Source organism: Natator depressus, chromosome 3 (genome assembly GCF_965152275.1).
Source record: "Natator depressus isolate rNatDep1 chromosome 3, rNatDep2.hap1, whole genome shotgun sequence".
NCBI lineage: Eukaryota > Metazoa > Chordata > Testudines > Cheloniidae > Natator > Natator depressus.
Genome location: NC_134236.1, coordinates 182,828,960 through 182,843,368, shown reverse-complemented (window position 1 = coordinate 182,843,368; position 14,409 = coordinate 182,828,960). Strand labels below are relative to the sequence as shown.

Below are 14,409 nucleotides of genomic sequence, written 5' to 3'. Positions count from 1 at the left end.
TTAAAATAGAGATTAGAGTAACAGAGGCTCTTATTATATAGAATATTAAGGTTTTGAGGGGGATATGGTGGTTTAATGAGCGTGACAGAGTTCTCTGCTTTTAAAACAGCTGGTATAAGTCTCTTACACAAAGCCCTGGACTCCTCCAAAACTGAGCATGTTGACTTGCCAAGCAGCAGTTTATTTTGCAAGGTAACAGCAAAGCCGCTGCTTGAAAATTGCAACAGCTCCCTTTCCTTACTTACAGTTCAGTGGAGTTTCTGGGAATGTCCCGAGGAATCTGGATCACTTTGCTTTCCTGACAGATGAATATCCTGTCAGAGCACTGACAGAGATGATGCTGACATCCAAAGCAACTGCCCAGGAAAACCACCAAACAGATTAAAAAAAGAGACATGTTTGTCTTTACATCTGTGCTCTCCTCCCTCATTTAAAAGGAAGGCTCTACAGCCTTCTACTGCATGACTAGGAATGACTCCTCTAATTGAAGATCCGCCTTAAAAGCTGAAGTGAATCATGTGATTCTTAGGGGATGACTTCTTTGCAAGTTTCAGTTCATGGCCTGTGCTCCATAAGCATTTTAGGGAAGGTGTGGTGGGGAACTGTATACTAACAGGAACTTGTTATGTGATAAAACTTACTTTATGTTTCAAGTTGTGTGGATGAAGCCACAGAACCTTAATAATCTAATTAAAGTGTTTTAAATATTTTGCATATTTACAATGCAAAAAGTTCTCTTTCTACAGCTGTGTTTTACATGTACAATGTTAAACAATAACTAGTAGGGACCAAGAACTTTTACCTGTTATTGCTGGATCCCTCTCTCCTTACAAATGATGCAGTGTTTATATTTGTATGCTGGCTTTCCTAGTCAAGGACTTGAATTCTTTGCTCGTACTTTGTGACTTCCTGTGACAAGCACACAAGAATTCTATGGTGGATTTTACTGAATAGGGTCTTGACTTTAAAAGGATGCAGCACCCAAAACCAAAGCAAAATACACATTTTTAATTAACACTCTTAGGGCACAGTTTGAGCACATTTGTTGGCTTGTGTCTTTGGAGAAACCCTGGTGAGAGTAAATGGCAGTAAATGGTTCCTGATGAACAAGGAGTCAATTTAATCTTCACTGGGGTGAAAGTAAAGCGGCATGGGCTGGTATGGCGTACCGGTAAAAAGTAGCTGCCAGTACCAGCCCTTACCACTGATTTTAAAGTGCTGCCACAGCAGAGCTTTAAGGATACTGCTTAAACCGCTGCCACAGTTGCACTTTCACGTCACTGCCCCTTTTGCGCCCCTTTAAATCACCGCTGGACCCGCCCGGGTGGCGCAGGCCAGGCAGCACAGATGGGCCAGTAGGGATGCTGACCCCAGCCCCATCCCTTCTGCCTGAGGCCCCGCCCTTTCCAGGGGAGCCAGAGCTGGCCCCGTACTGGTAAGAGCTCCATTTCATCCATTTGCGGATGATACTAAACTGGGAGGAGTGGTAGATACGCTGGAGGGCAGAGATAGGATACAGAGGGACCTAGACAAATTGGAGGATTGGGCCAAAAGAAACCTGATGAGGTTCAATAAGGATAAGTGCAGGGTCCTGCACTTAGGACGGAAGAACCCAATGCACCGCTACAGACTAGGGACCGAATGGCTAGGCAGCAGTTCTGTGGAAAAGGACCTAGGGGTGACAGTGGACGAGAAGCTGGATATGAGTCAACAGTGTGCCCTTGTTGCCAAGAAGGCCAATGGCATTTTGGGATGTATAAGTAGGGGCATAGCGAGCAGATCGAGGGACGTGATCGTTCCCCTCTATTCGACATTGGTGAGGCCTCATCTGGAGTACTGTGTCAAGTTTTGGGCCCCACACTACAAGAAGGATGTGGATAAATTGGAGAGAGTCCAGCGAAGGGCAACAAAAATGATTAGGGGTCTGGAACACATGACTTATGAGGAGAGGCTGAGGGAACTGGGAATGTTTAGTCTACAGAAGAGAAGAATGAGGGGGGATTTGATAGCTGCTTTCAACTACCTGAGAGGTGGTTCCAAAGAGGATGGTTCTAGACTATTCTCAGTGGTAGAAGATGACAGGACAAGGAGTAACGGTCTCAAGTTGCAGTGGGGGAGGTTTAGGTTGGATATTAGGAAAAACTTTTTCACTAGGAGGGTGGTGAAACACTGGAATGCGTTACCTAGGGAGGTGGTAGAATCTCCTTCCTTAGAAGTTTTTAAGGTCAGGCTTGACAAAGCCCTGGCTGGGATGATTTAATTGGGGATTGGTCCTGCTTTGAGCAGGGGGTTGGACTAGATGACCTCCTGAGGTCCCTTCCAACCCTGATATTCTATGATTCTATGATTCTATGATTCACTTTCACCCCTGATCTCCACTCCCGTGTGGAATAACAGGGGAAGGGCTACAAGAACAGCTATCTGGGAGACAGAGGAGGAAATGTCTCCCGGAAGGCAAGACTCCTTAAAGACAAGTCACAGGACTCTATCTTGGGGAGTTTATCCATTTACTTTACACTCATGTTAAATTATTTTTCTGTCCTGTTATAAAATAAGAATCCTTGAGGAAGAGACCTTGCTAACTACAACTGTTTCCTTTCACTGAGTCATTCTACCAACTTACACCAGCTCATGTCCACAAGAAATAGGAATTTAGACCTCTCCCTCATTTTCTAACTGAAACTTTGGAACTAAAATTAAAAGGCCACATCCTGTGGTCTCTTTCTCAGTCCTCTCTCAAACAAACTGCCATTGATTTCAATGGCAAATTCTATATTACTTCACTGAAGCTGGCTTGAGTAAAGACTTAGGGATTTGGCCAAAAGTCAATAGGAGTAACTAAGATTAGTAAGATTTTTCTGTGTTGAATTTCTAGTTCTTGAAGCCTTTCAGCTGAAATTGCTGTTGAAAGTACCAAGATATCAGAGGTTTCTGTGGGGCAGAAGAACATGTAGCCAAAGAGAAATGTCTTAATCTTTTATGTTGAAACTTATTTATATCAATGATCAATATATTCACTACATGAATATGCAAAATATTTTGTAAATGCAATAACACTATGTGAACATGTCCATTAATTAATACCCATAAGAAGGCATACCAATGCAGGTCTCAATTTGATTAATTTTGGGTCCATAAACCCAGCAACATCTATTGTTTGGTCATGGTAGAAGCCATATATGCATATGAATTGGGATGCAGTAAATTAAATTTAAACCATCATCATGGGACACACAAGCATTTTCCCAATTATTGAGTTTTAAATCTACAGCAATCAAGATATAAATCAAGCTTTGCTTTACCAGTATTGCCAACTCCAACTGTTTAAAAACCATGAGTTAAGCCCCACAAAATCATCAGATTTTTTAGAGAGATGGATTCTTCTGTTTAACCCTTGAGGATTAATATTTTCAAGATTTTCTGTGCAATCATGAAGGCTAGACTTTTTTTTTAAATAAAAGCTGAGATTTTCATGAAATATTATGAGTCTAGGAGGCAGGACTTTAAGAAAAAACACCATGTGCAGTGAGACTCAGTAAAATGATGAGGAGTACTTGTGGCACCTTAGAGACTAACAAATTTATTTGAGCATAAACTTTCGTGAGCCACAGCTCACTTCATCGGATGCAAGTTTTACTTTGTGTAATGACCCATCCACTCCCAGTCTTTATTCAAGCCTAAGTTAATTGTATCCAGTTTGCAAATTAATTCCAATTCAACAGTCTCTCATTGGAGTCTTTTTCTGAAGTTTTTTTGTTGAAAAATTGCCACTTTTAGGTCTGTAATTGAGTGACCAAAGAGATTGAAGTGTTCTCCGACTGGTTTTTGAATGTTATAATTCTTGACATCTGATTTGTGTCCATTTATTCTTTTACGTAGAGACAGTCCAGTTTGGCCAATGTACATGGTGGAAGGGCATTGCTGGCACATAATGGCATACATCACATTGGTAAATGTGCAGGTGAACGAGCCTCTGATAGTATGGCTGATGTGATTAGGCCCTATGATGGTGTCCCCTGAATAGATATGTGGACACAGTTGGCAACAGGCTTTGTTGCAAGGATAGGTTCCTGGGTTAGTGTTTTTGTTGTGTGGCATGTGGTTGCTGGTGAGTATTTGCTTCAGGTAGGGGGGCTGTCTGTAAAGCAAGGACTGGCCTGTCTCCCAAGATCTGTGAGAGTGATGGGTCATCCTTCAGGATAGGTTGTAGATCCTTGATGATGCGTTGGAGAGGTTTTAGTTGGGGGCTGAAGGTGACGGCTCGTGGCGTTCTGTTATTTTCTTTGTTGGGCCTGTCGTATAGTAGGTGACTTCTGGGTACTCTTCTGGCTGTGTCAATCTGTTTCTTCACTTCAGCAGGTGGGTATTGCAGTTGTAAGAACGCTTGATAGAGATCTTGTATCAAGTGTTCTTACAAGAAAGTAAAACTATTTCCCCTTGTTTATTCCCCCCCTCCCCCTCCACTGTTCCTCACACATTCTTGTCAACTGCTGGAAATGGCCCACCTTGATTATCACTACAAAAGATTCCCCCACCCCCACCCCCGCTCTCCTACTGGTAATAGCTCACCTTACCTGATCACTCTTGTTACTTGTAACACCCACTGTTTCATGTTCTCTGTGTATATAAAATCTCCCCACTTTATTTTCCACTGCATGCATCTGATGAAGTGAGCTGTAGCTCACGAAAGCTTATGCTCAAATAAATTTGTTAGTCTCTGTCATAAATATAAAGGGAAGGGTAAACACCTTTAAAATCCCTCCTGGCCAGAGGAAGAATCCTTGCACCTGTAAAGGGTTAAGAAGCAAGGATAACCTCGCTGGCACCTGACCAAAATGACCAATGAGGAGACAAGATACTTTCAAAAGCTGGGGGGAGGGAGAAACAAAGCCTCTCTGTCTGTCTGTGTGATGCTTTTGCCGGGGACAGAACAGGAATGGAGTCTTATAACTTAGTAAGTAATCTAGCTAGATATGCGTTAGATTATGATTTTTTTAAATGGCTGAGGAAATAAGCTGTGCTGAATGGAATGGATATTCCTGTCTTTGTGTCTTTTTGTAACTTAAGGTTTTGCCTAGAGGGATTCTCTATGTTTTGAATCTAATTACCCTGTAAGGTATTTGCCATCCTGATTTTACAGAGGTGATTCTTTTTACTTTTTCTTCTATTAAAATTCTTCTTGTAAGAAACTGAATGCTTCTTTTCATTGTTCTTAAGAGCCAAGGGTTTGGGTCTGTGGTCACCTATGCAAATTGGTGAGGATTTTTATCAAACCTTCCCCAGGAAGGGGGGTGCAAAGTTTTGGTGAGGATTTTGGGGGGAAAAGACGTTTCCAAACAGCTTTCCCAATAATAAACCCGGTTAGACGTTTGGTGATGGCAGTGGAAGTCCAAGGGCAAAAGGTAAAATAGTTTGTACCTTGGGGAAGTTTAACCTAAGCTGGTAAAAGTAAGCTTAGGAGGTTTTCATGCAGGTCCCCACATCTGTACCCTAGAGTTCAGAGTGGGGAAGGAACCTTGACAGTCTCTAAGGTGCCACAAGTACTCCTGTTCTTTTTGCAGATACAGACTAACACGGCTGCTACTCTGAAACCTGTCAATAAAATGATGGGAACTGGCAGCACGTGATTACCCTCTGCATGAGAGCCAGTCACTGATTCACAACTCACAACAATCACCTAAGAATGAAAGGAGTTTCTTAAGCCTACTAGAGTTGATACAAAATTTTCAACCTTTTTCTCTTATGGGACAAACTCTGCTCTCCTATGTCACTTTGAAGTGGGAGTTGCGCCATTGAATTCAGCCAAGTTATTCTCAAATTACATCAGTGAAGGCCACTGACTATATTAGTTTACACAAGCTGAAGATCTGGCTCTAAAATACTGGTACAAGGACACGAAAAAAAATATAATCACTGACTTTTAATACAGTCTCAACATCAATTAGACTCATTAACTATTGCCTTAAAATAGTAATCTGTGACCAAGCAACTATGTATGAAAAAAGAGTGAGGTCTGAGAAAAAGCAGCAAACTAAGTAAGAGAATAAAGCTGTTTACAGCTCTTCTAAATATCTTCACTGATCATCATGGCTATAGCTATAGCTATCCTCCACCTCAGAATCTATGGTTTTGTTGCTTTCAGTACTTATTTCTGATTTACAATTATCCATCACTGACATGGAGTTAAGAATCTTCCAATATTTTGGGGTTGTTTAATGCAAACACTCAAAAATAAATTACGTCGTTATTTAAGGCACTTAGTCATAGAATATCAGGGTTGGAAGGGACCTCAGGAGGTCATCTAGTCCAACCCCCTGCTCAAAGCAGGACCAATCCCCAACTAAATCATCCCAGCCAGGACTTTGTCAAGCCTGACCTTAAAAACCTCTTCAGAAGGAGATTCCACCACCTCTGTAGGTAACCCATTGGAATTTTGGTAACCCACTTGGAATTTTGAACATTTTGTTCCCCTTTTAAAAGAAGTACTAGAGTGCTATCTACCAAATTTTAGGACTCCCTCAACAGAAGAGCGATTCACCAGCCAGTGTATCCCCTCATGGCTTTGTATGGCACAGCAGGCTCCTCTTCCCTGCTGCTCCCTCTCCTCAGGCACTCCAAACTTGTGGTGGTCCCTGTGTGACTCAGCCTCTGGCTAGGTTATATTCAGTCCCATCCCTTAAACTTTAAGGCTTAAAGGTAACAGAATTCCATAAACAACAGTCCAGTGACATTATGCCAGGTCTTCAGCCTGACTCTGGGATCAGTGGGTTTACACCTCTTATCTTAGGTGCTTTCATGCCACCTTTCTTGGTGGCTGGTAGGGGAACACAGGCCCTCCTTCTACACTAGGGACAGTGTAGTAAGCAGCTAAGGCAGGGGTGGACAAACTTTTTGGCCTGAGGGTTACATCTGGATATGGAAATTGTATGGCAGGCCATGAATGCTCATGGAATTGAGGATTGGGGTGCGAGAGGGGTGAGGGCTACGACTGTGGGTGCAGGCTCTGGCGTGGGGCCAGAAATTAGGTTTAGGTGCGGGAGGGGGCTCAGGGCTGAGGCAGGTGGTTGGGGTGCAGGTTGGGGGGTGAGGGCTCTGGCTGGGGGTGCGGGCTCTCGGGTGCGGGAGGGTGGGACCAATGGGTTCACAGGGCGGGAGGGGGGTCAGGGCTGGGGCAGGGGGTTGGGATGCTGGAGGGGGATCAGGGGTGCAGGCTCTGGGCAGTACTTACCTGAAGCAGCTCCTGGAAACAGTGGCATGTCCCCACCTCTGGCTCCTGTGCGGAGGCATGGCCAGGCAGCTCTGTACGCTGCCCCGTTCGCAGGTACCACCCCTTCAGTTCCCATTGGCTGTGATTGCCAGCTAGTGGGACCTGCAGGGGCAACACTTGGGGCAGGGGCAGAGTGCGGAGCCCCCTGGCTGCCCCTACACATAGGAGCCTGAGGGGGGACATGCTGCTGCTTCCAAGAGCCACACAGAGCCATGGTACTTGTGGAGCAGGGCAAGCCCTGGACCCCGCTCCCCAGCAGGAGCTCAAGGGCCAGATTAAAATGTCTGAAGGGCTGGATGCAGCCCCTGGGCCATAGTTTGCCCACCCCTGAGCTAAGGCCTACTTCCTCAGACTGCCTCTGCCTCCCTGGACTACTTCCTACCTCAACACCTTCTTGGGCTCACTCCTCCACAAACTCTTAGAATATCAGGGTTGGAAGGGACCTCAGGAGGTCATCTAGTCCAACCCCCTGCTCAAAGCAGGACCGATCCCCAGTTAAATCATCGCAGCCAGGGCTTTGTCAAGCCTGACCTTAAAAACTTCTAAAGAAGGAGATTCCACCACCTCCCTAGGTAACGCATTCCAGTGTTTCACCACTTCACCCCTTCACAGACTCTGCAGAATTCTTTCCTGCTCTTTGAACAAGCAACATCTCTCAGAATTTCTCCTTGGAGACTCGGCTTCTGTCTGCCTCTCTCAAAGTTCTTTGTGTGTCATTCTCTCTTTCCTTAGGACACCAACCCAGGGCTGCCTCCCTGCGGCCTTACCCTTTTGTCAAGGTTCACTTCATACAGGACCTTGCTCCACTCCATGTGGCTCCCAGTGTTTCTCATGGCCCTTTGCCACAACTCAATTCTTGAGAAAGAAGCCCTACTCTCCCAAGAGCCTTCTGCCTCCTTTCTACTGCCTTGAAGTCGCTCCTCTATTAGTCACCTTGCTATTCTCAACTAGGACTCCTTAATTCTGCCATGCAGCAGGTCCTATTCCTAAATTCTGCTTGGCCCATATTCCAGGTGCACAAATTGCTCTCTGACTCTAGCTGATTCTTTCTCTGCAAGTGAAGGATATACACTCAATCACAGCCTTTTTGTTTCCATTACAAAATGTTACAGTGCTAATTAGTTTATTTTAAAAGAAAGATTCATAGAATCATAGAACATTAGGATTGGAAGAGAGCTCAGGAGGTCATCTAGTCCAACCCCCTGCTCAAAGCAGGACCAACAGCAACTAAATTATCCCAGCTAGGGCTTTGTCAAGACAGGCATTAAAAACTTCTAAGGATGAAGATTCCATCACCTCCCTAGGTAACCCATTCCAGTGCTTCACCACCCTCCTAGTGAAATAGTGCTTCCTAATATCCAACCTAGACCTCCCCGATTGCAATTTGAGACCATTGCTCGTTGTTCTGTCATCTGCCACCACTGAGACCAGCCAAGCTCCATCCTCTTTGGAACTCCCGTTCAGGTACTTGAAGGCTGCTATCAAATCCCACCTTACTCTTCTCTTCTGCAGACTAAACAAGCCCAGTTCCCTCAGCCTCTCCTCGTAAGTCATGTGCCCCAGCCCCCTGATCATTTTCCTTTCCCTCCGCTGGACTCTCTCCAATTTTTCCACATCCTTTCTGTAGCGGGGGGGCCCAAAACTGGATGCAATACTCCAGGTGTGGCCTCACCAGTGCCAACAGACTGGACTTCTACATACAGTGCTTCCGCCAACGTGTACGGGCTGAAATTGTGAAAAAGCAGCATCACTTGCCCCATAACCTCAGCCGTGCAGAACACAGTGCCATCCACAGCCTCAGAAACAACTCTGACATCATAATAAAAAAGGCTTACAAAGGAGGTGCTGTTGTCATCATGAATAGGTCGGAATATGAACAAGAGGTTGCTAGGCAGCTCTCCAACACCACATTCTACAAGCCATTACCTTCTGATCCCACTGAGGGTTACCAAAAGAAACTACACGATCTGCTCAAGAAACACCCTGAAAAAGCACCAGAGCAAATCTGCACAGACACACCCCTAGAAACCCGACCAGGGGTATTCTATCTGCTACCCAAAATCCATAAACCTGGAAATCCTGGGCGCCCCATCATCTCAGGCATTGGCACCCTGACAGCAGGATTGTCTGGCTATGAAAACTCCCTCCTCAGACCCTATGCTACCAGCACTCCCAGCTATCTTCGAGACACCACTGACTTCCTGAGGAAACTACAATCCATCGGTGATCTTCCTGAAAATACCATCCTGGCCACTATGGACGTAGAAACCCTCTACACCAACATTCCACACGGAGATGGACTACAAGCCATCAGGAACAGTATCCCCAATAATGTCACAACAAACCTGGTGGCTGAACTTTGTGACTTTGTCCTCACCCATAACTATTTCACATTTGGGGACAATGTATACCTTCAAATCAGCGGCACTGCTATGGGTACCTGCATGGCCCCACAGTATGCCAACATTTTTATGGCTGACTTAGAACAACGCTTCCTCAGCTCTCGTCCCCTAATGCCCCTACTCTACTTGCGCTACACTGAGGACATCTTCATCATCTGGACCCATGGAAAAGAAGCCCTTGAGGAATTCCACCATGATTTCAACAATTTCCATCCCACCATCAACCTCAGCCTGGACCAGTCCACACAAGAGATCCACTTCCTGGACACTACGGTGCTAATAAGCGATGGTCACATAAACACCACCCTATACCAGAAACCTACTGACCGCTATTCCTACCTACATGCCTCCAGCTTTCACCCAGACTACACCACACGATCCATTGTCTACAGCCAAGCTCTTCGATACAACTGCATTTGCTCCAATCCCTCAGACAGAGACAAACACCTACCAGATCTCTATCAAGCATTCTTACAACTACAATACCCATCTGCTGAAGTGAAGAAACAGATTGACAGAGCCAGAAGAGTACCCAGAAGTCACCTACTACAGGATAGGCCCAATAAAGAAAGTAACAGAATGCCACTAGCCGTCACCTTCAGCCCCCAACTAAAACCTCTCCAGCGCCTCATCAAGGATCTACAACCTATCCTGAAGGATGACTCATCACTCTCACAGATCTTGGGAGACAGGCCAGTCCTTGCTTACAGACAGCCCCCCAACCTGAAGGAAATACTCACCAGCAACCACACGCCAACAAAAACACTAACCCAAGAACCTATCCTTGCAACAAAACCCGTTGCCAACTGTGTCCACATATCTATTCAGGGGACACCATCATAGGGCCTAATCACATCAGGTGCCACAAGTTCTCCTTTTCTTTTTGTGGATACAGAGTAACACGGATGCTACTCTGAAACCTATACAGATCTGAGAATCAATAGGAGCCCAGGGCCTCTCATACAGATGCAGTTCTGTTAATCTCAAGAGATTATAAAAAATCAGCAGTCAGACCCCCTAAAATCATGAGTTAAGGTTTTATTGGGTTTTGGTTTTTTTTGGTCTGTCTTGATTTTTGAACTCCCTCTACCCATCTCCAGCATGTGTGGGGGGACAATTAATATTGTCCACTCTCCCAAGTTTATTTGCTAAAGTTATTTTGGCCCCTGCTTCAGGAGCTCTCATTCTCACACCTGCCAATTCTCTGCCCTTAGCCCCCATAATTTCACTCCACCCCTCCCCAACCTCACCTCTTCTCCTCCAGGGGTTCTTCACTCCCCTCTCCCAGGCCTAAGAGGCTGCAGGGGGTCACCTCTCCCTTTTCCAGGATGGGCGAGGGCATCTCCTGGGGCTCTTCACCTCCCTCTGCCCCTTCCCAGAGCAGGTGTTGCAGGGGAGGGAGGAGCACTTGCACCACCTGTCCCCACTGCACACAGAAGGGGAGGAAGGAACTGAGCCAGCCTGAGCTGCAGGGCTCTTTGGTCCTACCTCCACAGTACTGTGAGAATGGCTTTGGGTTGCTGAGAACTCTTCCTGGAGTAGCACCGATTAGTTGCTCAGCTATTGCTTAATTTGTGCTGGGTTTGCCAGGGCTGTGCCCTAGGACCTCTAGGTTTGGCAGTTCATAGCCCTGGCACCACTGAGCTTGCTGCATCAGTTATGAATGTAAAAAAATTGCTTGAGCCCCCTCACTTCTTTCATTACAAACTAAACACTGCCCCAGAAGATGTATAAGTGGGCAGGTGGCCAATCAGAAAGGGTCCTCTCTGCCAGGCAGGGATCAAATTTGCTATTGGGATGGAGCTTCTGGTTTCAGCCCCAGCCAAAATCCCATCACTCACAAAAAGTTATGACACCAGGCAACACTACAGATGCCTTGTGCCAGCTAAGTTCCCAATGACTCCTTATGCACTCTGTGCTAGCTTACCTCCAACAGTGCAAGGATAATATACATTCAATCCTTATCAAGTCTGCTCTCACCACTCACAGAGAGCCACCTCTGCAGAGTCTTAAGGAGGAGCAGGGAATTGTACTGTGGAGATGGCTGACCCACAATGTACTAGATAAGAACAAAACCTAACTGAGGATTTGGCATCTATATAATAAGTGAAGGGACATCTTCCTCAATAAATGTAGCCACTAAATCATCTCTGTATTTCTATTTTACCATTAACGTTTTAATATATATTTAATATATATATATATATATATATATTAAAATTTCCTTAACTCTAGCTCCTGTCTTAGGAGCTGGCTCCTTCATTTATTTACTGATGGATTTGCACACTTGGTGGCCAAATTCTCAGCTAGTGTGAACTGGCACACACCAATATGCACCAGCTAGGGATCTGGCCCTAGGAGTGTGAACTGTCTTCCCTGATGGGCAAATAGAAGCTGCCAAAAATGGAAGCAGCTTGACAATAAACAAGGAGATGAATAGTTTAATTAAATATGACAACTAAGCTAAATATTTATATGGGTTACATAATTAAATTTCTGCTGGGATAGACAGAAGTTAAGGAGAGGACTCAGCATTGGCCTAACTCTGCTCTGGTTGACTACAGTGGAAATAGTTGGGCCAACATAGAATGTTTTTACAAATCTCACCCTAGCTGTATGTATGTATGTACATACAAACATAAACCCCTCCCTGAACTCTCCCCTCCAGTCCCTAAAACTGCCATAAGTACTCTTAGCCAATTATTCATGGAAGAGGTCCTACTTCCACATAGAAGGAGGACTTAGTCATTTCTGAGACACTGACCTTGTGACCCTGATGGAAGCTTGTCCACATGGTCTGAAATAAATGGGACGCCTTGCTCCACCACAGACCTCAGACTATGCAGACAGGCCTTCAAAGGCCTGGCAGGGGTGGGAATTATGCTGCAGTGGTGGCTGAAACCTCTTCTATCTGGAAGTGAGGAGATCCATACATGGATGACCATGTTTTGCCTCACAATAACTGTAGATTTTTTCAGGTCATGTCCTGCCGAACAAAGCTGATGATAGATAATCATCACCGCGATGCTTGTGACATCAGCTTGTGAGTGGACACTGATGCTAATGCATCTATCAGCCCATTTAATTTGAAGAATTTTATTCATACAGCATTGATATTACTTCTCCAGGACCTTAAAATGTCTCCTATATGTTGTCACATGTTTGAACCTCATACATCACAACAGCTTTGTAAACCATAAGTTTGGTTTTAATTCTGATGTCACAATCTTCAAACACCCTCTTTCTCAGATGACCAAAAGCTTGACTTGCACATTTCAGCCAGTACTGGATTTCTTTGTGTCATAAATATAAAGGGAAGGGTAACCACCTTTCTGTATACAGAACTATAAAATCCCTCCTGGCCAGAGGAAAAACCCTTTCACCTGTGAAGGGTTAAGAAGCTAAGATAACCTCGCTGGCACCTGACCAAAATGACCAATGAGGAAACAAGATACTTTCAAAGCTGGAGGGGGGGAACAAAGGGTCTGTCTGTCTGTGTGATGCTTTTGCCGGGACCACGTCAGGAATGCTCTTCAGAACTTCTGTTAAGTTAGTAAGTAATCTCGCTAGAAATGTGTTAGATTTTCTTTTGTTAAATGGCTGGTAAAATAGGTTGTGCTGAATGGAATGTATATTCCTGTTTTTGTGTCTTTTTGTAACTTAAGGTTTAGCCTACGGGATTCTCTATGTTTTGAATCTGATTACCCTGTAAGGTACTTGCCATCCTGATTTTACGGAGGTGATTCTTTTTACTTTTTCTTTAATTAAAATTCTTCTTTTAAGATCCTGATTGCTTTTTCATTGTTCTTAAGATCCAAGGTTTTGGGTCTGTGTTCACCTATGCAAATTGGTGAGGATTTTTATCAAGCCTTTCCCAGGAAAGGGGGTGTAGGACTTGGGGAGATATTTTGGGGGGAAGACGTCTCCAAGTGGGCTCTTTCCCTGTTCTTTGTTTAACACGCTTGGTGGTGGCACCATAATGTTAAAGGACAAGGCAAAGTTTGTACCTTGAGGAAGTTTTTAACCTAAGCTGGTAAGAATAAGCTTAGGGGGTCTTTCATGCAGGTCCCCACATCTGTACCCTAGAGTTCAGAGTGAGGAGGGATCCTTGACACTTTGTCAATGTCAGCTGTCTGTGACAGGTGGCTTCCAAGATATGGGAAATGCACAACGTTCTCTAGATGGTTATTGTGGATCTGGACTGCTGGTGCTAGGAGCTGCACACCAAGAGCTTGCTGATAGAGAACCTTTGTCTTCTGGATGTTAAGTGTCAGTCCCATTTTCTAGTATGCTTCAACAAAGACATTGATGATAGCCTGAAGATCTGTCTCTGAGTGAGCACACACTACAGCATCATCAGCATATTGAAGTTCAGTTACTAGAATTGGTGACGTTTTGGTTCTGTCCTGAAGAGATTACAAATCTATATAAGATGAGAAACAAGGAGGGGAAGTTAACTGTAATTTTTTAAAATGTAATTTGACTTTTCAGTGACTGACCTCTTTGTCTTTGTTCCACGTGAGCCTTGATTCAGCAGAGCACAGTAGCGTATGAACTTTCCTATTGAAGCCACACTACAAATGCGCTTAAAGTAAAGCATGAGCATTAGGGCAGGTCTACACTACACATTTACATCGGTGCAGCTGCACCATGTCTGGTGAAGACGCTCTAAGCTGTTGGAAGAGAGCTCTACACAGGGGGTTAAAGTCATTATAACTACATCACTCAGGGGTGTGGATT

The 14,409-nt window shown here is 44.7% G+C and overlaps 1 protein-coding gene across 1 annotated transcript in view; it reads right to left on the bottom strand.

The window, feature by feature from the left end:
- Positions 1 to 430, bottom strand: part of FSHR (follicle stimulating hormone receptor) — a 155,397-nt gene extending 154,967 nt beyond the window's left edge. Inside the window, exon 1 of the mRNA XM_074947147.1 lies at positions 246 to 430. Coding sequence (XP_074803248.1) covers positions 246 to 430 — 185 coding nt within the window. The remainder of the gene's footprint in view (positions 1 to 245) is intronic.
- Positions 431 to 14,409: the final 13,979 nt, after the last annotated feature.